Source organism: Ranitomeya imitator, chromosome 1, assembly GCF_032444005.1.
Source record: "Ranitomeya imitator isolate aRanImi1 chromosome 1, aRanImi1.pri, whole genome shotgun sequence".
In the NCBI taxonomy this organism is placed as follows: Eukaryota; Metazoa; Chordata; class Amphibia; order Anura; family Dendrobatidae; genus Ranitomeya; species Ranitomeya imitator.
Window position 1 is genome coordinate 249898732 of NC_091282.1, and position 27714 is coordinate 249926445.

General features: G+C 46.2%; 2 protein-coding genes across 5 annotated transcripts in view; one reads left to right on the forward strand and one right to left on the reverse strand.

The window, feature by feature from the left end:
* Positions 1 to 4375: 4375 nt before the first annotated feature.
* On the reverse strand, positions 4376 to 9848 carry LOC138667181 (uncharacterized). Its single transcript, XM_069755479.1, has 2 exons — positions 9619 to 9848; positions 4376 to 5492 (listed from the first exon to the last, which is right to left on the reverse strand). Exon 2 carries the CDS (start codon positions 5480 to 5482, stop codon positions 4661 to 4663), a length of 822 nt encoding a protein of 273 aa, XP_069611580.1. The 5' UTR covers positions 5483 to 5492; positions 9619 to 9848; the 3' UTR covers positions 4376 to 4660.
* Positions 9849 to 9979: 131 nt separating this feature from the next.
* TMEM120B (transmembrane protein 120B) overlaps positions 9980 to 27714 on the forward strand; it is a 75062-nt gene continuing 57327 nt past the window's right edge. Inside the window, exons 1-2 of one of the 4 annotated variants that reach the window (XM_069755473.1) lie at positions 9980 to 10156; positions 21767 to 21885. In XM_069755473.1, coding sequence (XP_069611574.1) covers positions 10094 to 10156; positions 21767 to 21885 — 182 coding nt within the window. In that variant the 5' untranslated portion in view covers positions 9980 to 10093. The remainder of the gene's footprint in view (positions 10157 to 21766; positions 21886 to 27714) is intronic. The other 3 variants (XM_069755461.1, XM_069755468.1, XM_069755455.1) reach the window with 3 other exon arrangements.

A 27714-nucleotide genomic window follows, 5' to 3' on the forward strand; every position in this document is an offset into this window, starting at 1 on the left:
AAAGTTAAGATTTTAATTATTCAAAATTGGGTTATTTCTGTGAACTTTTTTGTCAAATATATCCCCAAGCTTATATATACTTCTTTTCTCTGTGAGAGCATTGGCAGTGTTGAGCCATGGTAAGCGCGATACTGTGGTGGGCGTGCCTAATAAGCTGGACGATGAGGGAAGCGAAAGTACCCCTCCGATTGGTCGAATTGACGGGGGCGTGTACTGACCGGCAGGGAGAGAAAGCTGTGTGACAGAAGCAAAAGCGTTCAGGGAAGACGCGCGCTGAAGCGGGGGCGTGGCCAGGTCTGCAGCCAAGGAAAGCCCTTCTATTGGCTGAAAAGGGCGCGCGATTCAAAATCGCAGTGGTGAGTGGCCAGAGGAAGCCGGGAGGAGGCGTGACCAGGAATAAAGGGGGAAGGGGGTTGGGCCACAGAGTGAGAGGACGGTCAGGGTAAAATGGCCACCGCTATGCAGAACTATAGGAAGAAGCTGTCCTGCCCCCTAACAGTATGGCCGCCGCCCTGCTGCCAGAACCTGTTGCGCTTCTGGGAGGGAATCATACATACCTACAAGGTGAGCCCTGGTCCTCTTCACAGCTGAGGATGATATCAGGAGCCCCCGGGTGGATGAGGAGGTGGGGGTCACTGGAATAGGAAATCCTCCTTCCCGCACCATCTCCGGACGGTGCAGAAGATGGCATCAACCCCTTACAATAAGGGGGAGGCCACTGCTGGTGACCACCGTCTTCCTCTAAGCTCTCTCCGAGGAGAGGGGTGAGGTGGGGGAATCCTCAAAGGACCAGCCACTGGGAATCACCCTGAAACACACGTATAGGTGACAGGGGATTAGGTCTTGCCTGCAGGCCCAAGAGTAGACGATGTGGGTGACACCACACTGTTCTCTCGGTCGCATGAATGTGGGAAAACAGGGTGTGCCATTACACCGATACCCTGAAGATGAAGCACCTGAAAAACAAAGGAAAAAGATAAATAAAACAGATGACCTGAAAAGGAAAACTGCGGATCTGGGATCAGATCCAGGTCCGCCTCCTACAGACACTAAGTTTAAACTGAGGTACTTGGTTCCTGTCAGTGGGGTGTATACTGCTGGGGAGGAGCTAGTTTCCTTTTTTTTTGCCTAGCATCAGCCTCCTAGCGACAGCAGCATACACCCATGGTTACCCGTGTCCCCCAATGAAGCGAGAAAGAAAAAACATGTACAGTAAACTACACAAGCATTGTAATAATTATACATAATTTGCAAAATAAATCTTGCCAAATCAGACAAGGTGATTTTCTGGATTTGTTTTCTCATTTTGACTCTCATAGTTGAGGTCTACCTATGATGTCAGTTACAGGCCTCTCTCATGTTTTTAAGTGGGAGAACTTGCACAATTGGTGACTAACTACTTTTTTCCACCACTGTACTTGCATTGGCAAGTCTCGTCCGAGAGATACGAGGACAATCATAGTATGCAGTGATTTTTTTCTCATCCCAATTTGAGGGCAAAAAAAGCGCAGATGAGAATTCATAACTTGCCGAACAATATGTTAATGTAACTATCTCCATGCCAGAATCAAAAATTGTATATTGCCAGCTCATTGCCCTTGGAGTTGTTTTTTCCACAAAGACAAAGGAGCACGGGATAATCCACTTCCAGACTTCATGGAACACTGACATAAAAGAGCAGTCTGAATCACTGCTACAACCCTTATGGCAAAAAAACGCTTTTTACAACTCATCTGCTTATATCCATCGAGCTGGGCCAGTCACTGAAAGTTTGTGCACAGGTAAAAAATACATTATTCATATATGCAAATGACATTCTCTTTAAATAGTATCAGTCAACACTTTTGTAATGTAAAGACATGGCAGTAGTGGCGCTGTAATACTGATTACATTGATATCGTCGGTGAAGAAATCCGCTAGGTTCTTTAATCACCATTTGAAGTTTTCTGCTAATTAGATTTTAGTGCAGAAGGGGCTGGACTGTGTACAGGGTCTTCTCTTCCCTGACCCCTCCACCTGCCTCCAGGGTGTGAATGAAGCCTCCAGTTTGAGCTCTCAGCAGTGATCTGTCTCGCGGGCTGGGAATCCCAGACAGTGAGAAGACCCAGTATACAGTCCGGCCCCTGTGCACCGAAATCTAATTAGTAGAAAACTTCAAATGCTGATTACAGAAGAACCATAAAGCAGATTTCTTCACCAAAAGGTATCAATGTAATCAGTATTACGGCACCACCACAACCATGTCATTACTTTACATTACAAAAAGGCTATGTGCACACGTTGTGGATTTTGCTGCGGGTCAGCAGCAGCTTTCCATGTGTTTACAGTACAATGTAAACCTATGGAAAACGCAATCCGCAGTGCCCATGCTACGAAAAATAACACGCGGAAACATTGCGGGTTACATTCCGCAGCATGTCAATTCTTTGTGCGGATTCCGCAGCGGGTTAACACCTGCTCCATAATAGGAATCCGCAGGTGTAAAACCGCAGGTGGAATCCACACAAAATCCGTGGTAAATCCGCAGGTAAAATGCAGTGCCTTTTACCTGCGGATGTCACAAATCCGCTGTGGAAAAATTCGCAGAGCTCAAAACTACGTGTGCACATACCCAAATGACTACCTGTAAATAAACACATATACTTGCTACCAATAATGATTTACTACATCATGTCTGTTATTAACATAGGCTGGAAATGGAGTATGTGGTTGTCCTGAGGAAGGACTAATTCTGAAACGCATTAATAAACCACTCTCATTTAATTGTCTTTGGATGTTGGAACCAGCAGCCCATCTGAAATCCACTTTTTCCATTTTTTTTTTATACTAATTGATCCCTGTGGATATTGCAGCAGCTGGTAGTTATGCCATATAGTGGCTGTGTTACACACCTCTCAAGGTATCTCACCCTTATCTTTCTATAATTTATACCTGGATAACAATTGCATTTTGTACATTTTTATGTTTTTACAGGATGGGATTAGATGCAGAAATTAGCCATTTCATTGTAAACCCTGCGTTAGGATGACATAGTACAGCTACATCAGAGTTCATAGCACAGCACTGATTATGTGTGACAACAGTTTGTGCTACACATACACTTAGAGAAACACTTCTAACAAACAATGAATTATGAGTGTTTTTGATTCACTTATGCTTTTTTTTCCTGACATTGTTTGTAGTCCGTTTTATATTTAAACTAGTTTATTGAAACACTTGGCTTTATAAAACGTTATTAAGTTCACACTGCGTTTTTCTGAAAAATACTGCAAATGAAATCAGTATTAAAATGGTTCTCTTTTAAAATTTCTCCTGTCGTCCCTCCACTGAAAAATGTCATTTTTATTACCTGTACTTTGGTTCTTATTGGACCATCCACACCTGCAGTCACCACACATGAGCAGAGCTTACATGTTCTTTCCAATAGAGCTTGTACACAATATACTAGTACATAAAAGTACATAATATGTACCCAATCAGGACGTCCTAGCCTCAAGTATTAAAAGCAGGGCTGTGGAGTCGGTAAGCAAAACCTCCGACTCCTCAATTTCCCTGACTTCCAACTCCACAGCACGGCCTCACTACTGAGCATGTGCATAAAGTGCAGCACAGATTCATCTAAACTAAAAGCCAATATTCTTAGATCAGAAACAGAACAGACATTTATAGGACATTTCATAACTTTCCCAAATTTTTATGAAAACATTTACAGCACATCGTGCATTGTTCTACTGGACCCAATGTATTATATATTTTAGGAGTCGGTCCATTTTATACCAACTCCACAGCCCTGACTCAAAAACGTCAACAGGTGTCAAAATTACCTCAATGTGAATAAGGGCAGAGCAGGACCAGGGCCTATCTGTGGACTCTTAAGTAATGGGAACCTACATAAACGTAATGCCCAGCTAAAGAAAACTGGGTATACCTTGACCCTGGTGGGATGGCCTTTACACTTTTTTTTTTTTTAAATAAAAAACGGCGTTTACTACGTACCCCAAGTTATTTATATGCACTGTTGCTTTTTACATACTTACAGCAGGGTATACCTTCATTTGGTTTCTGTCTTAGGTTTTATCTGTTTAATGGCCAAAGTGAACATGCTCCTACACATTGCATGTATACCATCTTATACTCCAGTTCATTTCTTTCAGTTTCACTTTGGGCTTTTTTAATGCAGCAGAGACAATTGGACTTCCTTTAGCATGCGATCGTGAACAGTTTGGGCCAGCTACGCAACCATACTGCTGGACTGAACTGCCACTCTGGCTGGGTGGTGGTGCGCTCCTACATCAGAGCATAACCCTTCTAAAGGAACTGTGATATGAAAAGCTTTTGATCATTTGTAGGAAGAACTGAAGCTTTGGAAAAGATGAACAAGAGAGAAAGGACAACTTTAATGCAGAAAGTAGGCTATAGATCATTTCCAGCACGAGGGAGCTGGTGGAACAAAGGTACTGGAGTGTTACAGTAGTAAATAACTAATACTTGTAAGGGATAAATAAAAATATGCCTCACTCATACATAGTTTGGTGTAAAACATGTATAGAGCAAGTATACAGTTTCTACAAAAATCAGCAATGTAAAGCAGATAATCTGATAAAATACAACGCCAAATTGGACAACAACCATGTCCTGAAGTGGCAGCACTAATGAGTTTCTATGACGAGCTACGAGGGGCCTGAATAAGACAGTTTAGTGCCACAATTGGATTCTGGAGGGAACAGTATGGTGGACCACAAGGGTCGATTGGAGGATTGCCCGTCAAGAAGTCATTGTCCAGTAAGTAAATAATGGAATTTTTGAAGGTGAACTCCGTTTGAGTTTGGGCGTCCTGATGAGATTTTGTCTTTTCACTTTCATCTACAGCACTGTCACTGCTTTCTATTAGACTTTCCGTAGATGTAGAGTTTTCTGGCAAATCATCCAGATCTTCGGATTTAATGGACACAGTTATTATTTCGGATGACAGATCTTCGCCTTGGCTGGCATTACTGCAGGTTTCCATATCATTTTCAGTTGATGTAGTATACAACGGAAAGTCGTCCAGAACTTCTGACTTAATTGACAGCGGTAGTGATGGATATTGAGAGGTCATCGCACAAAGCGACGTTTTCTGTTCTCTCTTCCTTTTGAAAGTTTTTCTTAGAGATAAATCTTCATTCACCTTTTGTGAATTAAATGGTACATTATCAAAAATGGTGGGGACGGCATTTGGACGTAGTGTTCGACTGAGAACATTGACGATAAAACTGTTATCAGAAAAGTGCAGAGAACAAAGGCGAAACTTGTTGCATTTCCTTTGCTTGTTGTCCAAAATTTGTCTGGCGACATTGTCAATGTCCTTGAACTTTTGCCCCATTTGTAGAAGCCAGTCTTTTATTCTTGGCAATGAATTTGGAAAAGAGTGTAGTTTGATCTCATGGCCATTATGAACCCGTCCCGGGGTGTATTTACAGCCTGTAATCCAACAAACCGGCATTGTGTATTGCCTGGAAAAAAAGAAAGACAATGTTCAAATGGACTGAAGCAGATGAATACGTTGAGGTTACTAAACCTGGGGCACAGTGCACATTGTCTATAGGAAGTGGCACCCTGGAGAAAATGATCAATCCTGGGGACACGACTAGAAAATGCTGGGTCCTACAGAAAACATGAGTGCAGCTACCAGCTTTATGTGAAAGTAAGAACATCCTTATCTGCAAGCCGCTTTCATAAGACACACAACTAGACAAACAAGTGCGCCACAACTCTCACAGGAGGGATATGTAACGTATATCGTCCTATCTTTTATCAATTACTAAGCAGTTAGATCCAACTGTAAGCTTAATTTCATTCACATCACATATAGAAAAAACAAACAAACCCTAACAGTCATAATCCAGACAGCTATGACTGGCTGGCAAGCTTTCAGTATGCCCCCGACCGGCATGGCAGCCAGTTGGCACCATGTGATGATATGTTGCGTGACATGGAGGTGACAGAGAGACCCATCTAGCTCTAACTGCAGCATCTGTACACAGCTGGAAAGAGACATTTCTGGTCATGACCATTGTGGCAGGATGTCGGCTACTAACTTCTGCGCTCATGCCACCCAATGAAGGTGGGGGATGCTAAGGATGGAAAAGTCCTTGTCAATCATGCCAACCTAACAAAGCTAAGCAGATAAAAAAAAAGGACACAAAAAGCGCAATAGGGTCTTATCTCAAGTTCCAAAGAGTGCACCCACCAAGAGAACTACTCACCTGGTGAGGACGATAAAAGACATATAATAATGGCGGCTGCTGCAGATACACAGGTCAGTGCTGGACCTGGTAGAAGTGTACACTTAGAAGGAGAAGAGGATTATCATTGCGCTGCTGCCAGAAGAATTCCAGGAATAGTAAAGGTTCAACGTAGCTTATTCAACGCGTTTCAGGGTTCAGACGCCCCCTTCGTCAGGACAAACCTAACAAAGCTGTCACTGATCCAGAGGCTCTGCAGCAGTAGCAACTAGCATTTAAGGCTACAGGTGAAATGATAAAATATGACTGTAGGGAGGCGATGGGGATAGCAGCCACAGGTAACTAGCCTAGCGCGTCGCCCTAGTTGCCACACAGACTAGTGCGCAGCCAGTGTGAGACTCCTGAGCTCCTAGTATTACATTAGTGCACACATAGGTTTAGGGCTTTTTATTTGAGTAATGTGTCCGGCTCTATTTTTTAATGCTTGTCATTGTGGGCAGAGTATAAGGTTTCCAGATGTTTCTTGGCCTTAAAAGTTACTAAATTTACACAAACGTGCTGTAGTCCCAGCCCTGAGGCCAATTATGTACTCAAGAAATTCTTGCAGTTTTCTGCAGCATGCGCAACTTTTTGCACTAAGAGGTTGAAAGGAGGCTGCTCTTGTGGGGTGCGGAGGGATGGCTACCTGCTGCCCCCGACAGGAGTGAGGTGGGGTTGGGTTGGAGAGACACTACTACCAGTGGCGTAACTACCGCGGTTGCAGCGGACGCCACTGCGACGGGGCCCGGCAGGTCAGAGGCACCTGACACCATGTTGCAGTGCAGGAGATCCCTCCCGCATGGCAACAGTCCGAGGCGTAACTAGGGCAGTGGCGTATCTAGGGGGGGGGGGGGGTCAGTATGCAGCCGGCAGGGGGGCGCAGTCGGGCCGACTAATGTGGTGGTCCGCAGCGTCTCCCCCGGCGGCTGCATTCTGCCGCCCCCGCACTGGGAGTCAGCTGTTCTCTGCGCCGACTGTCAAGCTGGCAGCCGGCACAGAGAAGCTGCAGAGCGCCGACTCCCAACGTGTGCAGAGGTGGACGGGAGCCCCTGCAGAGTGGCTGTGGCGGGCAGGGAGAAATCCCTGCAGCTCCGCTGCCCAGCGATCTGTCTTCCTGCTTCCTCTTGTTGCTTCCTCTCACACAGATGCGCCGCTGGATGACGTCATCATTCAGCGACCGGCTGTGTCAGAGGAAGGAGATGAGATGCTGCGGCAGAACGCGAGGAGAGGTGTGTGTGTGTGTGTTGCGCTCTGACTGCAGGGGAATGTGCAGAGAAGTAAATGGTGTGTGTGTGTGTAGGGGGAGGAGAGGGCAATGATGGGGATGGTGGTGGAGGAGGAAGTGATGGAAGTGGTGGAATGGGCAAAGATGGGGATGGTGGTGGAGGAGGAAATGATGGAAGTGGTGGAATGGGCAAGAATGGGGATGGTGGTGGAATGGGCAAGGATGGGGATGGTGGTGGAGGAGGAAATGATGGAAGTGGTGGAATGGACAAGGATGGGGATGGTGGTGGAATGGGCAAGGATGGGGATGGTGGTGGAGGAGGAAATGATGGAAGTGGTGGAATGGACAAGGATGGGGATGGTGGTGGAATGGACAAGGATGGGGATGGTGGTGGAGGAGGAAATGATGGAAGTGGTGGAATGGACAAGGATGGGGATGGTGGTGGAATGGACAAGGATGGGGATGGTGGTGGAGGAGGAAATTATGGAAGTGGTGGAATGGGCAAGGATGGGGATGGTGGTGGAGGAGGAAATGATGGAAGTGGTGGAATGGGCAAGGATGGGGATGGTGGGGGGAGGAAATGATGGAAGTGGTGGAATAGGCAAGGAGGCGTATCTAGGGCAGTGGCGTATCTAGGGGGGGGGGGGGGGGGCAGCCGGGCATGTGCCCCGGGCGCAGCCAGCAGGGGGGCGCAGTCGGGCCGCCTAATGTGGCGGTCTGCAGCGTCTCCCCCGGCGGCTGCATTCTGCCGCCCCCCCGCACTGGGAGTCAGCTGTTCTCTGCGCCGACTGTCAAGCTGACAGCCGGCACAGAGAAGCTGCAGAGCGCCGGCTCCCAACGTGTTAATAGGGAAAATGTGAATTTGGGTGGAAAATATTTTGGCATGGTGGGGGGCCCCATTTGAAAGTTCGCACCGGGGCCCATAACTTTGTTGTTACGCCACTGACTACTACCTGCTGCTCCCCACAGAGTGCGGAGGGACGGCTACCTGCTGCTCCCATGGGAGGGGGGGGGGGACAGACACTACTACCTGCTGCTCCCATGGGGGGGACAGACACTACTACCTGCTGCTCCCTGCAGAGTGTGGAGACACGGCTACCTGCTGCTCCCATGGGGGGGGGGGGGGGACAGATACTATTACCTGCTGCTCCCATGGGGGGGGGCAGACACTACTACCTGCTGCTCCCATGGGGGGGCAGACACTATTACCTGCTGCTCCCATGGGGGGGGGGCAGACACTATTACCTGCTGCTCCCATGGGGGGGCAGACACTATTACCTGCTGCTCCCATGGGGGGGGGGGCAGACACTACTACCTGCTGCTCCCATGGGGGGGGGGGGGCAGACACTACTACCTGCTGCTTCCATGGGGGGGGGGGGGGACAGACACTACTACCTGCTGCTCCCATGGGGGGGGGGCAGACACTACTACCTGCTGCTCCCATGGGGGGGGCAGACACTACTACCTGCTGCTTCCATGGGGGGGGGGGGGGACAGACACTACTACCTGCTGCTCCCATGGGGGGGGGGGGGCAGACACTACTACCTGCTGCTTCCATGGGGGGGGGGGGACAGACACTACTACCTGCTGCTCCCATGGGGGGGGGGGCAGACACTACTACCTGCTGCTTCCATGGGGGGGGGGGGGACAGACACTACTACCTGCTGCTTCCATGGGGGGGGGGGACAGACACTACTACCTGCTGCTCCCATGGGGGGGGGCACACACTAATACCTGCTGCTCCCATGGGGGGGGGGGGGGCAGACACTATTACCTGCTGCTCCCATGGGGGGGCAGACACTATTACCTGCTGCTCCCATGGGGGGGGGCAGACACTACTACCTGCTGCTCCCATGGGGGGGGGGACAGACACTACTACCTGCTGCTTCCATGGGGGGGGGGGACAGACACTACTACCTGCTGCTCCCATGGGGGGGGGGGGGCACACACTAATACCTGCTGCTCCCCACAGGTGGGTGACGGATAGCTGCTGCTCCCCACGGGGGGATGGCTACCTGCCTAAAACTACTGCTGGGCGCCCCAGGAATAGTGCCTCATCGCCCATGATTGGCATCAGACAACTTTGCCTGCTGGAGGATGAATCTGCTGGATTCAGTCTTCATGACTTACCTGTCAGCAGGACTAGAGCTCCTTCCCCTCTGTGGCGCCTAGACCTCCTCTGCCCCTGTGGCGGCTGGGCCCCGGGATTCCCCGTGTCCAGGCTGCCTGTGGCTGTTCCCCCGGATATCCGCAGCTCGAGCGCAGTGTGATCTCGCGGGATAGTGTAAACCTCGCGAGATCAGACTCCAAGAGCCGCTATGTCGGCGCTGATTGGGTAGCGTCCCAGAGCCTCAGATTCCCTTCCAGTTATCCATGTAGCCACTTATTTGCAGTCCACGGGTCTCACACTACGAGGCAGCAGTTGAACGGCCAAAACCCTAAAGACAGCGAACGCCGCACATCCGCGCCTGCGTGAGCGTACTAGCCGGCAAGGGCTGAGTGCGCCTGCGCAGACTCCGCCTCTCAACTTCGGCCGCTGAGAGCTGGAGAGGTGACGTCAGATGTGAGCGTGGCTGTGGAGGCCGGGACGCTGCTCGTCTCCAACATGTCCTTGCACAAGTGCCGGGAGGAATGGGGGGAACTGGAGAAGGAATTCCGGCAGCTGCAGGTGAGAGGCGGAGAGCGGGGACTGTGCACACTGGTGCCTTGTGCTGCGGCTTTTGTGTTGGGCTACGGCAGGGAGAGTGCAGTACGAGACACTGCTAGATACCCGAGCCTGATACTGTGCGAGTGCGCGCTCCTCTGCTGCCGCTGTGTGGGCACAGTCCGCACTGCACTCACTCAGCCCTGTGCGCCCAGCACATTACTGTGTACAGCCCGGGATGAACCGCAGCACAACGCAGAGTACTTCCCCTCATTAAAGGGATGGTCGGGGTTACAAATCACAGGACCGTGTAACATCTGGGGAGAGACCTCTGATGTCGGTGAGATCAGGAAAAGAGACATGAAGGGCAGGTGTAGGAATATAGCGCTGGGGCGGGTGTAAGCGCGTTATATGGCGCTGGGGCAGGTGTAGGCGCGTTATATAGCGCTGGGGCGGGTGTAGGCGCGTTATATGGCGCTGGGGCTGGTGTAGGAATATAGCGCTGGGGCGGGTATAGGCGCGTTATGTAGCGCTGGGGCGGGTGTAGGCGCGTTATATAGCGCTGGGGCGGGTGTAGGCGCGTTATATATATGGGGCAGCATGGTGGCTTAGTGGTAAGCACTGCAGCTGGAGTCCTGGGTTCAAACCCCACAAAGAACATCTGCAAAGAGTTTGTATGTTCTCCTCGTGTTTGCGTGGGCTTCCTCCGGGTTCTCCGGTTTCCTCCCACATTCCAAAGACATACTGATAGGGAATTTAGATTGAGTCCCATTGGGGACAACGATGATAATGTCTGTAAAGCGCTGCGGAATATGTGTAGGCATGTTATATGGCGCTGGGACTGCGCTAAGCGCACACGGCCAGATATAGAAATCACCTGAATGGTGCAGAACCGACACGACCGTCAATGATGATTCATTCTGAAATGCATAGCTAATGATGGGTAATGCACTGATGTTTTAAAAAAGTGCAGATCAAAATACACTGCTCAAAAAAATAAAGGGAACACTAAAATCCCACATCCTAGATATCACTGAATGAAATATTCCAGTTGTAAATCTTTATTCATTACATAGTGGAATGTGTAGTGGAGGTCTGGAATCAGAATGATGCTCAAAATCAAAGTGGAAAATGAAGTTACATGATCCAACTTCAGTGGAAATGCCTTAAGACAAGGAAATGATGCTCAGTAGTGTGTGTGGCCTCCATGTTCCTGTATGATCTCCCTACAATGCCTGGGCATGCTCCTGATGAGGCGGCGGATGGGCTCCTGAGGGATCTCCAGACACTTGCACATGCAGAGTCATGCACATTTGTGACCTGCTGGAGATCATTTTGCAGGGCTCTGGCAGTGCTCCTCCTGTTCCTCCTTGCACAAAAGGATGAGGTAGCAGTCCTGCTGCTGGGTTGTTGTCCTCCTATGGCCTGTCTCCTGGTAGCGCCTCTGGACACTACGCTGACAGACACAGCAAACCTTCTTACCACAGCTCACATTGATGTGCCATCCTGGATGAGCTGCACTACCTGAGCCACTTGTGTGGATTGTAGAATCTGTCTCATGCTATGAATGTGAAAGCACAACCAACATTCAAAAGTGACCAAAACTTCAGCCAGAAAGCATTGGTACTGAGATGTGGTCTGTGGTCCCCGCCTGCAGAACCACTCATTTGTTGAATGTGTCTTGATAACTGCCAATAATTTCCATCTGTAGTCTATTCCATTTGCACAACAGCATATGAAATTGATTGTCAGTGTTGCTTCATGAGTGGACAGTTTGATTTCAAAGAAGATTGATGTACTTGAAGTTATTCTATTATTTAAGTGTTCCCTTTATTTTTTTGAGCAGTGTAAATTACGCTCACAAATACAATCAGTGTGTATGTACAACATTGTGACATTGCTGCATAAAACGGCAAATATCAGATTAGTGACATGGTCATTATGTCACACAGTGTATACATGATAAGGTTCCACAATGGTTGGACACAAAATCATTAAGAGGATGGAATATAGAGGTATGTACATTAGTATAATCTAGATATGGGGTATCCAAGGTGCAATCATATTGGTAAAGTGCATGTGCAATAAAGTACTGATAGGATGGATGGGACAAAACCCACATAGAGTGCTTGTGCATAATATCCCTCCATTCACATGTACAACCTACAATGAATGACACAACCATGGTTGGAATCTTATATGAAGCTGATACCTTGGTAGGTGAGTGCCGCAGCCTGTGATGACTTGAGCACACCCCTATATAATTGGTAAGATCCATATTTTCATTCTGCATCTGATTGTGTCTTTTAGGGGAATCCGTTATCCCTCCTAAATTTTCCAACAATTCCACAGCACTTTCCAGACATTGTACTATGTAACTGACTCCGGTGGGGCTGACAATCTGAATGATTTGTTACACATAGGCAGACCCCGCTAATATCATGTGTGGTGGCCCCCGACTCTCCTTCGCTAGACGTCGGGATATCCTCACCCGATACTTTAGATCTGTTAATACGATTGGTGCACGCCAGGACATCATTCTGGGCAGCACTAGTCTTGGTTATACGGTATGTTGATGAGCGAGATGATTTTAAAAGGGGATGTCCAGGTCTGGGACAGAAGGCTGGAGTCAGTCTTTGTGACTAACTACCAAGTCGTATCATCGTGCAGCGCCCAATTTGGATTCCTGCAGTCACATGCCAATTAGACCCGTCTGTCTTTTCTCAATTCACTTCTAATAGAAACCGAACTTGTCTAGTCGGCCTGTGACCACAAGTATGCAAATCACATGTGTGTGGTCATGTGACTGCCCACTCTCACTGGGAATACCAAGGAATAGTGACTGCCCTCTCTGAGTCACTGCAGACCTTTGTGCCCAACCTGGACAATCACTTTCAGCATATAAAATAATTTCACCCAACAAACGAACAAAATCCTCATTTGTTGGATGACTACACAGCTGTATAGATTGGCCAATAAATACTAAGCAAGTGTTCCCAGCAAGGGGCCATTTAGACAGACCAATAATCTACATTTCCGGATTAATGGCCTGGTTACAAGGGTAGTTGCACACAACCGATTTCTATCGGACGAGTACTGTCCTCACTTTTGACGGATAGCTCATGCATCCATGTTATTCTTTAGGACAGGACCGAAGGGGTTCCAACAGTTAGCTAATGTGTATGGCAGCCTCAGGCTCTGTTCACACTAGCATCTTCGTTTCTCAAAACAAAAAAACTCATTACTACGATCCTCATAGAATCGCAACTTTATTGCAGCACATTAAAGACTCATGGAAATGCTTGTTACACATTTCTCACCATGTCTCATGTCCCATTAGTCAATGCAGTACCCGAGAATGGCCACTACACAGTGTATGGTGCTGTAATGTTCCGGTACACTGTGCACTTCTAGCCACCATGGTGCCTAATGGCTAGTGATGAGCGAATAGTGACTTCGGTATGCTCGAAAAATATGTTCGAGTCACCGTGCCTGCGTGTCTTGTGGCTGTTCGACAGCTGAAATACATGCAGGGATTGCTTGCCTCGAGACATGCAGCCGCGGGGACTCAAACATATTTTTCAAGTTCGCCAAAGACACTGTTAGCACACGAGCATGCTCAGTTAACGCTTTATCCAAGCACGTTCGCTCATCACTAACAGCAGTGCCAGGTGTTGAACCCCTTTAATCTTATATTGATTGCGAATCCTAGGGATAGGCCATCAATATAAAAGTACTGGACACCTAAATGGACTATTACAGTTAATCGGGTCTGCTTGCAGATGTTTGTAAATGGACTATTGGGCTACTTTCACACACCAGGTTTTTTGTTTCAGGCTAAATCCGGCGAATGTTGGGAAAACTGGATCCGGCGCAGATTGTGAAAAACTGATGCGACGGATCCGGCTAGCCTATCTAGATTATTGGATAAAAAAAAAATTAGAGCATGCTTAGTTTAAAAAACCAGATCAGGCCGCCGCATCCGCCATTTTCGGCATCCGGCACCTTCCGGCTCCCATAGGCTTCCATTCTAGCAAACAGCCGGAAGCACCGGATACGGCGCTTCAGGCTTTTTCGCTGGAGACAAACGTTACAGTAGACTTTTTTCCAGACGCCGGAATCGAGTGTACGCTGGATCCGGCATCAAACTTGAAGGAACGCTGGGCCGTCCGGCGCTAATACAAGTCAATGGGGGAAAAAACCGGATCCGGTTTTTATTTTTTCCGTTTTTTTTCTCCCGAGAGCCGGATTTAGCCTGAAACAAAAAACCTGATGTGTGAAAGCAGCCTTACAGTTAATCGGGTCTGCTTGCAGTTGTTTGTGTGAGTCATAGGGCAGACCTGTTTATTGCAGGACAAAAACAGAACTCCTAATTCTAGCGGAGACTGAACATTGGAGCCAGGCTCTCAAAGTCCGCCAGGTATGCTTGTTGTTCTCATTATCTCCTCTGTGGACATTGCCCAGCTAATAAAATTGTACCTGCTCGTAAACAATATACTTGTTTTGTGATGGTGGTGAAGCTTGGGTTGTTCTAGGCTTTGTAGGGGGCTTAAAGCTTGGGAATCTGACCACTGAGCAGTATTGAATATAGGCTTCCTGGCATGTTACAGCTAGCTGATTACTAGTAGCTGCCCCCAGGCTCATTTTACAACCAGCAATTACTGTACCACTACTCCGACCAGGAATGTAACTCCTCTAAAGTGACTGAATGCTATTATCTGATCTCCCTTATTATTGTCAGGCTACAGCTTTACCAGGAGGGTAACATTCTGATCAAACTCCTTGTTCTATTTTTCTTGTATGTGAGAAAAACGGTCGTCTGAATGAACCCTTAATCTTGGTAAAAAAAAAAAAATAATTTTTCCCCTTCTCCCATGACACCACCACCTGAGAGACGGTATCTGCCCATCAAGGACAGGAAACCTACTAAATAAAAGAGCGGTACCTCTCCTCCACCTCAGTTTGGTTTCCTGTCCTTGTGGGCACCTAGAAAGTGAGCAGTATTTGGACTTAACCTGATCTGGAGGGTGTCCAGGATGGGATGCTTTCCAGAGGGGTAAAGGACCACTGGCCAGGAGGTCGGTGCAAAGCCGTGCAGGCAGAGACCTCTTGGTACAAAGGTCCCGGCTTTGCGCACGCCAGGGCTGCAGGAGCACCCTGCGTGGAGTGTGCCGGGACTCTCTTCCGGGGGTGCGCTGGTGGTAAACCCGGTACATCCTTGCGACGAGTGCGCCAGAAAGCGGGGCCGCCTCCGGTTTGCGCACGCGCGGGACACAGGGTGTATATCCGGCATGTCCTGATGATGTAGCATGCGGGAAACTAAAGCAGCCATCTTGGCTGCACGTGCGCATGGCCGGCTGAGACTCCCTGCCCAAGCGCACCAGATTTGAGAGACCGGTAATGGGGGCCAGATGGAGGTGTGTCTGGGCTATTCTGCTATATAGGGGATGGGCCCAGGATGATGGTGGTATTTTCTACGGCAGTCCTGAGCAATGTATTCGCGGTAGCAGCTGCTGCTACAGCAGCAGCCACTACAGCATCACCAGCAGCGCCACCGCTAGGGACGCAGCAGTGGAAGTCAGGAAAGCATTAAGGCAGGACATGAGTCCACCTCCAAGGAAGAACATTCTTCTGAACTGATCCAGCCTTCATCTCTGATACCTTAGATTGATCAACTGATGGTGAGTGATCTCATCGAAAGTTCACCATATTAAATGGGTCCCCCTTTTCGTTATTTTTCTTTTTTTAATAGGAAAGGCCCTTTTAAAAAAAAAACTGTAGCAGAACAATAAAGAATGTACTCTGTGCAGGAAGGGGTTGCCCAACACTTATGTTAAGACTGTCCTGATTGCATACAGCAAACCGTCTTGGAGGAAACCCCCCGGTTTGCTATGGACTTTAAGTGTATAATTAAATCTGAAATCCAGGTTTCATCTGAGTCTGATGGTTCAGTAACATTAAAAGATAGGGAAGATTCGGATTTATCTAGCTCCTCCTCTTCCTCTTCTGATAGTGACATGGGGTGGGGGGTGTAGGCTTTGTTTTCCAGCAGAGGACACAGACGAGCTAATCAGAGCATTCAGGTCAGCTATGAGCATAATGATTCTAAGACCCCTAGAACAGTCCAGGACATCATATTTGGGGGCTTCGAACAGAGGAAAAGGCGTTCTTCCCAGTCAATGAGAAAATCAAAGTGCTCATTAGCAGCGAATGGAAGAAACCTGACAAGAAGGGTCCGATACAATCTTCGTCAAAAAGAAGATATCCGTTTGATGAAGATGAAGCAGGTGTATGGGAGAAAACTAAAATTGATGTGGCTGTAGCAAAATTGGCAAAACAGTCTACATTGCCCTTTGAAAACCTGGGGTTCTTAATGACCCCCTGGAAAAGAAAGAGGAGGTTTACTTGAAACAGACGTGGGAGTCATCAGCAATCTGCGTAGCCAGGTAGATGATGGTGTGGCTACAGCAGCTTGAGGACCAAATCAAGAGCAAAACTCCTAGGGATAAGATCTTGGAAAACCTGCTGATGCAGGGAGCTGCTGCATTCCTGGCTGACGCCTCGGCAGATTCGGTGAGGTTGGCTGCTAGGTCGGAAAATCTATCTAACGCAGCCCACAGAGCTTTGTGGCTCAAAAGCGCTGGCCAGGGGATGCCCAGTCCAAGGCCAGATTATGCTCGGTCCCATGTGAAGGGAAATATCTTTTCGGCCAGGCACTGGATGATATCCTAGATAAAGCAGCGGATAAGAAAGAGTTCCCCAATGTGTCACTTTCACAGTACAAAAGTTCCTTTTGTAAGAGGAAGTATAAAAGGAACAAACCCCTTTAGAGAACAAGGGGGGTTGAAGGAGAAAAATCAAGGAGCGGAGGCTTAATATTTGGGGGCCCCTCTTCAGGATGACGAAATCCCTGTAATTGATGGGTTTCCCCAGGTAGGATGAAGGCTGTCCAGCTTCCAACTTGCCTTGGAGAAAATCTCTTCCAATACCTGGATCCTGAATAAAAAATAAGATCAGGGCTAAAACTGGAGTTCAGGTCCTCTCTCAGGCACACCTTCAAGATCTCGTCCCCCAGGACGCTGAAAGAACAGCTGGCCCTAGAGGCAGAAATGTTAGGCTTACTGCAGAAACAAGTTCTGGCGGAGTTACCGGTCCAGCAGCAGGGGAAGGGTTTTTATTCTCCCCTGTTCCTGATAAAGGAAACCCAACCAGTCCTTCAGGACTATTGTCAACTTAAGGCGACTGAACAAATTCCTGGTCTACAAAACCTTCAAGATAGTCGATAAAATCAACAGTAAAAATGTTTCCAGTCTGCTATATGAGCATCCTGGATTTGAAGAACGCATACTACCATGTCCCAATCCATCAGAGAGACCAGCAGTACCTGAGAGTAGCAGTGCATATAGGCAGACAGGTTAGGCACTTCCAATACAGGTCAATACCCTTCGGTCTATCCATGGCTCCAAGTATTTTCGTGACGATAATTCTGGAAGTAACAGCGCATCTCGGGAAACAGAATGTGTTAATGGTGCCGTTTCTGGATGATTTTTTAGTAATCGGCAGGTCAATGGAGGACCTCAGTCGTCAGCGGAGGCATATCAAAACCACCCTGACTCGGCTAGGGTGGATGATATATATTGAGAAATCAAAACTACAGCCCCTAAGGGTTCAGTTTTTTTTTTTTTTTAGGGCTTATTTTGGACTCTGAAGAACAAGCTTGTCATCTAAGAAAAGAAAAACAGGATCATTACCCTTGTATCGGCAGCAATTACCAACCTGGTTATGAATCTGAGGAAGGCCATGTCACCACTAGGGACAATGACTTCCTGTATTCCAGTGGTCCAGTGAGCGCAAATTCACTCCAGGAATTTTAAACAGGACATCCTAGTAGGAGAAAGAAAACTCAGGTGCTATTTAGAAGGAAATATTATTCTTTTACAAAAATCAATCGATTCCATGGCTTGGTGGCTGGATTTGAGGAATCTGTTAGAGCAGGGGTCCCCAACTCCAGTCCTCAAGGCCCACCAACATGTCATGTTTTCAGGATTTCCTTAGTCTTGCCCAGGTAATAATTGCATCACCTGTGCAATGCAAACGAAATCCTGAAAACATGACCTGTTGGTGGGCCTTGAGAACTGGAGTTGGGGACCCCTGTGTTAGAGAATCCCATGGTCCTTCCAGGTGACAGACGTGATCATGACATGCGAGCTCAGAAGGATGGGGAGCACATCTCACAGATTGCATAGTCCAGGGAGTCTGGTCTGAGACAGAAGTTGGCTATTCCTCAAATATGAAAGAGCTACTGGCGGTAAGAAGAGTATTAGTGGAATTCCTTCCCCATCTAAAGGGGCAGCACATTTGAGTCATGTCAGACAATCAGATGACGGTTGCTCAGAGACAATTCTCCAGTTCATGCAAGAACATCAGTTCAGACTAACCGCACTACTCATAAGTGGTAAGGAAAATGAAGAATTAGATTTCTTCAGTCAGAATAATCTGAAACAAGGAGAATGGGAATCAGATCCGCTAATATTTCAGCAGATTGTAGATCAATGGGGACAGCCGGAAATAGGTCACCAACAAGCAAAACAGGAAAAGAAAAATCTTTTGCTCTTTAAACCCAAGAGAAAAACCATATGTGGTGGATGCGCTACAGATTCCTTGGGCCTTCAGTCTAGCTTACACATTTCCCCCGTTGGTGTTAATACAGACAGTCCTGACGAAGCTTCGGGAGGAGAGAGCGAAGGTCATCCTCATTGCTTCCTTTTGGCCCTAGAGGCCATGGTTCTTGTGGATGAGGAGAATGTCCCTGTCAATCACTGGATACTCTGGGTCTCCTCAGGCAAGATTGTTGGAAGACCATTTCCGGTGACTACCTCTTGAAGCTCATCAAGAGAATGCCAAGAGTGTGCAAAGCAGACATCAAAGCAAAAGGTGGCTACTTTGAAGAACCTAGAATATAAGACATATTTTCAGTTGTTTCACACTTTTTTGTTAAGTATATAATTCCACGTGTTAATTCATAGTTTTGATGCCTTCAGTGTGAATTTACAATTTTCATAGTTATGAAAATACCAAAAAAAATCTTTAAATGAGGTGTGTCCAAACGTTTGGTCTGTACTGTATGTATGTATATATACTGTGTATATATTTGTGTGTGTGTACAAGTGCTTCTCACTAAATTAAAATATCAAAAAGTTAATTTATTTCAGTTCTTCAATACAAAGAGTGAAACTGTCATTACAAACAGTGATCTATTTCTTAGTGTTTATTTCTGTTAATGTTGATCATTATGGCTTACAGTCAATGAACACCCAGAAGTCATTATTTCAGTAAATTAGAATAATTATCAAAAACACCTGCAAAGCCTTCCTAAGCGTTTAAAAAGGTCCCTTAGTCTATTTCAGTAGGCTCCACAATCATGGAGAAGACTGCTGACTTGACAGATGTCCAGAAGGCAGTTATTGACACACTCCACAAGGAGGGTAAGCCACAAAAGGTCATTGCTACAGAAGCTGGCTGTTCAGAGTGCTGTATCCAAGCATATTAATGGAAAGTTGAGTGGAAGGAAAAACTGTGGTAGAAAAAGGTGCACAAGCAACCGGGATAACACTTGAAATAGATCACTCTGTAATGACCCTATATAACGAGTTTCACTTTTTGTATTGAAGAACTGAAATAATTAACTATTTGATGATATTCTAATTTAGTGAGAAGCACTTGCATATGTATATTCAGAAAATTGTTAATATAGAATAAAATTTTAAAAAAACATCACAGAAAAAGATACAGCTTTTAATCAACGCCAGGCCAGATTACCAATGCAGGAGCAGATTGCAGCAGACCCCCATGATAAAGATGTGGGCAGCACAGGTGCAAAATACTGATGCAAACAGCCACTCACCAACCTACCAATTCATGGAGTGGGTAGCTGTGTAGTATTAAACATGCACCCAGATGGAGCTTGCATAGGATGCCAGTCACACAGATAATTCTGATGCAGTGTCTGGATTACAACCCCAAGGAAACGCTCATTTGGGCTGGCTTCACGCTGTCCTTTGTGGGACCTATGGGTAAGACCTAATGAATAATAATATTTTTGATAATCATGCTTCCGTAAAGTGATATACACCTTTTATTTATGATAGATCACTTTTCTACATAACTAACTGCCATTATACTTGGATTACATGGAGTAATAGGCACTAGTGGCTCACTTTGATGGACGCATGTAGGAGCAGGGTATTAACCTTGTAAGCACTTGCACTTTATGTAACTTGCTGCTATCTGATGGTTCTCCCACCCACGAATATTATATGTTGTGGACAGTGTGTTTTATACTTGTGTCCAAACCTTCTTCTTTGTCAGTGTTACTGCAAATTTTGATGTTTTATGCTTACTCTGTTTTGTATACTTTTCAATAAAATGTTATGGTTGATTCTGGACGGGTTTGCTCCATTTCTTTAATGTAATTAGTTCCAATGGGAGTGTCCTGTACAAATTGTGGTCCTTTCTACTTCTAGGCATAGGGCCTGACCTACTATCATACTGTGTATTCTGTTCTTAAAGGTAAGGTACCGCGTTTGTAGGTCATTAATAAATCACTGTAATGTAGCATAACATGCTGCTATAAGCAAGTTTGAAATGCATGTGAAACAGATTTCATGTGTTATGAGTTTAAAGAGTGCACTGGGGGCTGACATCTTGGTTTTGCAGCAGTAGCAGGGCACTATCAGTGTCAGACTACGGCACCCCATGGATATAGGGTCAGCGCCGGTCTATTATCTCCTATCTGTAACATTGCAGCAGCATTAGCAGTGAGCTGGGCACGCCTCTTGGGCTGCACAGCTCACTTCTGTAGGTGTGACAAGCTGCCATTTTATTATAGCCCTGTGCTATCTGCCGAGCTCCACTTACTCTCTAGCGCAGGACAGAAGAAGCCCTCACTGCTCCTCTGTACTCCAAGCAGGCACACATCCTCTGCTCCTCACAAGTTGCCCTGTGTGCTTCTCCTGCTGTGTCTCCCCCTCCCCCTCACACACAGTCCCTGTGATCTCCAGTAAGCTGCACTCACAGCCTGACACCTGAGAGAGAGAGCAGGGCAGCTGACAGGACAGGGATTAAGGTGGGGAAAGGGGGATGGCAAGAATGTTATTCACAAAAAATGCTGCTGAGTCCACTGTGTTCTGCTCCTCTGTAAACAAGCTGTGCCTCTGATGCAGTAACTGCTGGTGATAGCAGGTCACAGGGCAGTCACACACAAAATGGCGCTGCCCTGGGATGCTGCTCTTCATTCTGCCCCAGGGATATTAGACCACCCAAAAGGGGAGGGAAATGGTGATGTCAGCAGTTACTGCCCCAATTTTGCTGCTAACAGTAAAGCTGCTAAATCTTACTATAGCTGCTTGAGGTCTAAAACGGAAAATGCTGCCCCTAGTGGTAAATATGTATATTTGTAGAAAAATCTATAATATTTTTCATATAGAAATGTTTGCAAACAGTGCAAACATTGCATTAATACATTTTAATTACTATTTTAAGCTTAATTTCACCAAAAAACAAAATACAAGAAAACTGGTGGCACCTTCCCTTTAAGATGCTGCTCACATGTAGTGTATCTGTTCTCTTTATTAGGAAACACACAAGATATATAAACAGAAGTTGGAAGAATTGAACACTCTTCAAAGTCTGTGCACCGGCTCCATAAGCAAGCATAAGAGGCGACTGGCGGATTTAAAAGGCAGCTTAAAAATGTAAGTTTTTTTTTTTTTTTAATTAAAATTCACATTAACCCCTTACCGGCATCGGACGTACTATACCGTCCGATGCCGGCTCCCCTGCTTTGATGCAGGGCTCCGCGGTGAGCCCGCACCAAAGCCGGGACATGTCAGCTGTTTTGAACAGCTGACATGTGCCCGTAATAGGCGCGGGCAGAATCGCGATCTGCCCGCACCTATTAACTAGTTAAATGCCGCTGTCAAACGCAGACAGCGGCATTTAACTACCGCTTCCGGCCGGGCGGCCGGAAATGACGTCATCGCCGACCCCCGTCACATGTCCGGGGGTCGGCGATGCGTCTCCATTGTAGCCATAGAGGTCCTTGAGACCTCTATGGTTACTGATTGCCCGTCGCTGTGAGCGCCACCCTGTGGTCGGCGCTCACAGCACACGTGCAATTCTGCTACATAGCAGCGATCAGCAGATCGCTGCTATGTAGCAGAGCCGATCGGCTTGTGCCTGCTTCTAGCCTCTCATGGAGGCTATTGAAGCATGGCAAAAGTTAAAAAAAAAAGTTTAAAAAAATGTGAAAAAAATAAAAAAAACATAAAAGTTTAAATCACCCCCCTTTCGCCCCAATCAAAATAAATCAATAAAAAAAATATCAAATCTACGCATATTTGGTATCGCCGCGCTCAGAATTGCCCGATCTATCAAATAAAAAAAAGTATTAACCTGATCGCTAAACAGCGTAGCGGGAAAAAAACTCGAAACGCCAGAATTACGTTTTTTTGGTCGCCGCGACATTGCATTAAAATGCAATAACGGGCGATCAAAAGAACGTATCTGCACCGAAATGCTATCATTAAAAACGTCATCTCGGCACGCAAAAAATAAGCCCTCAACCGACCCCAGATCACGAAAAATGGAGACACTACGAGTATCGGAAAATGGCGCAATTTTTTTTTTTTTTTTTTTAGCAAAGTTTGGAATTTTTTTTCACCACTTAGATATAAAATAACCTAGTCATGTTTGGTGTCTATGAACTCGTAATGACCTGGAGAATCATAATGGCAGGTCATTTTTAGCATTTAGTGAACCTAGCAAAAAAGCCAAACAAAAAACCAATGTGGGATTGCACTTTTTTTGCAATTTCACCGCACTTGGAATTTTTTTCCCGTTTTCTAGTACACGACATGTTAAAACCAATGATGTCGTTCAAAAGTACAACTCGTCCCGCAAAAAATAAGCCCTCACATGGCCAAATTGACGGAAAAATAAAAAAGTTATGGCTCTGGGAAGGAGGGGAGCGAAAAACGAACACGGAAAAACGAAAAATCCCCTGGTCATGAAGGGGTTAATTGAAAATTAACTAATAAGGTTGCTGATTTCAATTTTCCAAAACACAATAAAAAATGAAAATAGTAATCTGATTAGTTACTGTGGGCAGCTACTGACGTTTCCTTAGCTCAAGGTTTGATAAATCTCCCTATTCTAGCATTTCTATATGGCTGACCCTATCCTTAGGAAACCTCATCAATATTAGATCGTGGGGAGACCAGCTTTGGCCACTACTACCAATCAGCTGCTTGGAACAGTGTTCAGCAATAGGCCATCCATTTTAAAGAACTTCTTTACTAAAAAATTATAGGTTTATGTCTATAGCAAGCTTTAGTTTATTGGTGGTGAAAGCTATATCGAACCTATGTGCCTGGTAGTAGATTGTAACACTTCTTACATTTTGTAATCCAATATTTAGCTGGTTTTGTTATGACAGTAATTTCCACTGCTGTTTGTTGCTTTTCTGTTTGCATCTGTGCTATTCATGCTGCTACTTGTAGAATGAATGCTCCTGAGATACAGAAGTAATATACCTGTTCGGCTCCAGCTGCTTCAGTGTGAGATGCTGCCAAGATTAACCCCTTAATGACCACCAATACAACTTAAAAAGATCTCCGATATAAGAGAATAGCATCCTCCGACTGGTGACAATCCTGCAGCTGTCGGCTGTACACTGTAGGGGAATGTGCACACGATGCAGATTTAGTGCAGATCTGCAGTGTTTCTGCAGTACAATGTAAATCAATGTGAAAAAATGCTGCAGATTTCAAAGAAGTGCATGTCACTTTTGTGCGTTTCTGCAGTGTTTCTGCACCCCTCCATTAATAGAAATCTGCAGTGGTAAAATCTGCACAAAAACTGCACAAAATCCACATCAATTCCACACAAACGCACTAAATCCGCATAAAAAACGCATCAAAAATGCACCTGCGGATTCTGCCAGGAGATGCAGATCTAGTGCAGAAAATTCTGCACCCCATTTCCTACGTGTGCACATAGCCTTACTGACAACTTGCTGCATCAGCCACGATCAGTGTTGGCACCAAACATGGCCGTTTCACCTCTTAACCCCTTAATCCCATATGACGTACTATCCCGTCCAGGTGACCTGGGACTTAATTCCCATGGACGGGATAGTACGTCATATGCGATCGGCCGCGCTCACGGGGGGAGCGCGGCCGATCGCGGCCGGGTGTCAGCTGCCTATCGCAGCTGACATCCGGCACTATGTGCCAGGAGCGGTCACGGACCGCTCCCGGCACATTAACCCCCGGCACACCGCGATCAAAGATGATCGCGGTGTGCCGGCGGTGCAGGGAAGCATCGCGCAGGGAGGGGGCTCCCTGCGGGCTTCCCTGAGACGATCGGTACACGGTGATGTGCTCACCGTGTACCGAGCGTCTTCTCCCTGCAGTCCCCGGATCCAAAATGGCCGCCGGGCTGCATCCGGGTCCTGCAGGGAGCACTTCTGGGTCAGGATCAGGCTGCAGCTGCAGCTCTAATCCTGCCCGGCTGTATGTCAGATCACCGATCTGATAGAGTGCTGTGCACACTGTCAGATCGGTGATCTGTGATGTCCCCCCCTGGGACAAAGTGAAAAAGTAAAAAAAAAAATTTCCACACTTGTAAAAAAAAAAATAAAAAAAAAATTCCTAAATAAAGCAGAAAAAAAAAAATATTATTCCCATAAATACATTTCTTTACATAAAAAAAAAACAAAAAAACAATAAAAGTACACATATTTAGTATCGCCGCGTCCGTAACGACCCGACCTATAAAACTGGCCCACTAGTTAACCCCTTCAGTGAACACCGTAAGAAAAAAAAAAAAAAAAACGAGCCAAAAAACAACGCTTTATTATCATAACGCTGAACAAAGAGTGGAATAACACGCGATCAAAAAGACGGATATAAATAACCATGTTACCTCTGAAAACGTCATCTTGTCCCGCAAAAACGAGCCGCCATATAGCATCATAACCAAAAAAATAAAAAAGTTATAGTCCTCTGAATAAAGCGATGCCAAAATAATTATTTTTTCTATAAAATAGCTTTTATCGTATAAAAGCGCCAAAACATAAAAAAAATGATATAAATGAGGTGTCGCTGTAATCGTACTGACCCGAAGAATAAAACTGCTTCATCAATTTTACCAAACGCGGAACGGTATAAACGCCTCCCCCAAAAGAAATTCATGAATAGCTGGTTTTTGGTCATTCTGCCTCACAAAAAAATCGGAATAAAAAGCGATCAAAAACTGTCACGTGTCCGAAAATGTAACCGATAAAAACGTCAACTCGTCCCGCAAAAAACAAGACCTCACATGACTCTGTGGACCAAAATATGGAAAAATTATAGGTCTCAAAATGTGGAGACGCAAAAACTTTTTTGCTATAAAAAGCGTCTTTTAGTGTGTGACGGCTGCCAATCATAAAAATCCGCTAAAAAACTCGCTATAAAAGTAAATCAAACCCCCCTTCATCACCCCCTTAGTTAGGCTAGGTTCACATTGCGTTAATGGGTTAACGCTAACGGACAGCGTTGCACGGCGAAAATGTCACAATTAACGCCGTGCAACGGGTCCGTTAGCACAACCATTGACAGCAATGTGATTTTCAGGTGTAGCGCATCGCTAGAGCGTGCCATTTTCGGCTCGCGCTAGCAAGGTGCCATTCTTTTGTGGCGCGCCTCAGACGCTGCTTGCAGCGTCCGCGGCGCGCCCGAGGTCCGATCCCCGATCTTCCAGAGCGGGGACGTTAACGCGACCACTAAACACGACACCTAAAAAGACATTGTGTTAGCGCAATCCGCTAGTGCTAAACGGATTTCCCTAACGCAATGTGAACCTAGCCTTAGGGAAAAATAATAAAATTAAAAAAAATGTATTTATTTCCATTTTCCGGTTAGGGTTAGGGCTAGGGTTGGGTCTAGGGTTAGGGTTTGGATTACATTTACGGTTGGGATTAGGGTTGGGATTAGAATTAGGGGTGTGTCTGGGTTAGGTGTGTGGTTAGGGTTACAGTTGGGATTAGGGTTAGTGGTGCGTTTGGATTAGGGTTTCATTTATAATTGGGGGGTTTCCACTGTTTAGACACATCAGGGGCTCTCCAAACGCGACATGGCGTCCGATCTCAATTCCAGCCAATTCTGCATTGAAAAAGTAAAACAGTGCTCCTTCACTTCCGAGCTCTCCCGTGCGCCCAAACAGGGGTTTACCCCAACATATGGGGTATCAGCGTACTCGAGACAAATTGGACAACAACTTTTTGGGTCCAAGTTCTCTTGTTATCCTTGGGAAAATAAAAATTTGGGGGGCTAAAAATCATTTTTGTGGGAAAAAAAAGGATTTTTATTTTCACGGCTCTGCGTTGTAAACTGTAGTGAAACACTTGGGGGTTCAAAGTTTTCACAACACATCTAGATAAGTTCCATGGGAGGTCTAGTTTCCAATATGGGGTCACTTGTGGGTGGTTTCTACTGTTTGGGTACATCAGGGGCTCTGCAAATGCAACGTGACGCCTGCAGACCAATCCATCTAAGTCTGCATTCCAAATGGCGCTCCTTCCCTTCCGAGCTCTGCCATGAGCCCAAACAGTGGTTCCCCCCCACATATGGGGTATCAGCGTACTCAGGACAAATTGAACAACAACTTTTGGGGTCCAATTTATTCTGTTACCCTTGTAAAAATACAAAGCTGGGGGCTAAAAAATCATTTTTGTGAAAAAAAAAAAGAATTTTTATTTTCACGGGTCTGCGTTATAAACTGTAGTGAAACACTTGGGGGTTCAAAGCTCTCAAAACACATCTAGATAAGTTCCTTAGAGGGTCTAGTTTCCAAAATGGTGTCACTTGTGGGGGTTTTTAATGTTTAGGCACATCAGGGGCTCTCCAAACCAACATGGCGTCCCATCTTAATTCCAGTCAATTTTGCATTGAAAAGTCAAATGGCGCTCCTTCCCTTCCGAGCTCTGCTATGCACCCAAAAAGTGGTTTACCCCCACATATGGGGTATCGTCGCACTCAGGACAAATTGCACAACAACTTTTGTGGTCTAATTTCTTCTCTTACCCTTGGGAAAATAAAAAATTGGTGGCGAAAAGATTATTTTTGTGAAAAAATATGATTTTTTTATTTTTACGGCTCTGCATTATAAACTTCTGTGAAGCACTTGTTGGGTCAAAGTGCTCACCACACCTCTAGATAAGTTCCTTAAGGGGTCTACTTTCCAAAATGGTGTCACTTGTGGGGATTTCAATGTTTAGGCACATCAGGGGCTCTCCAAACGCAACATGGCATCCCATCTCAATTCCAGTCAATTTTGCATTGAAAAGTAAAATGGCGCTCCTTCCCTTCCGAGCTCTGCCATACGCCCAAACAATGGTTTACACCCATATACGGGGTATCAGCGTACTCAGGACAAATTGGCCAACAATTTTTGAGGTTCAATTTCTTCTCTTACTCTTGGGAAAATAAAAAATTGGGGGCGAAAAGATCATTTTTGTGAAAAAATATGATTTTTTATTT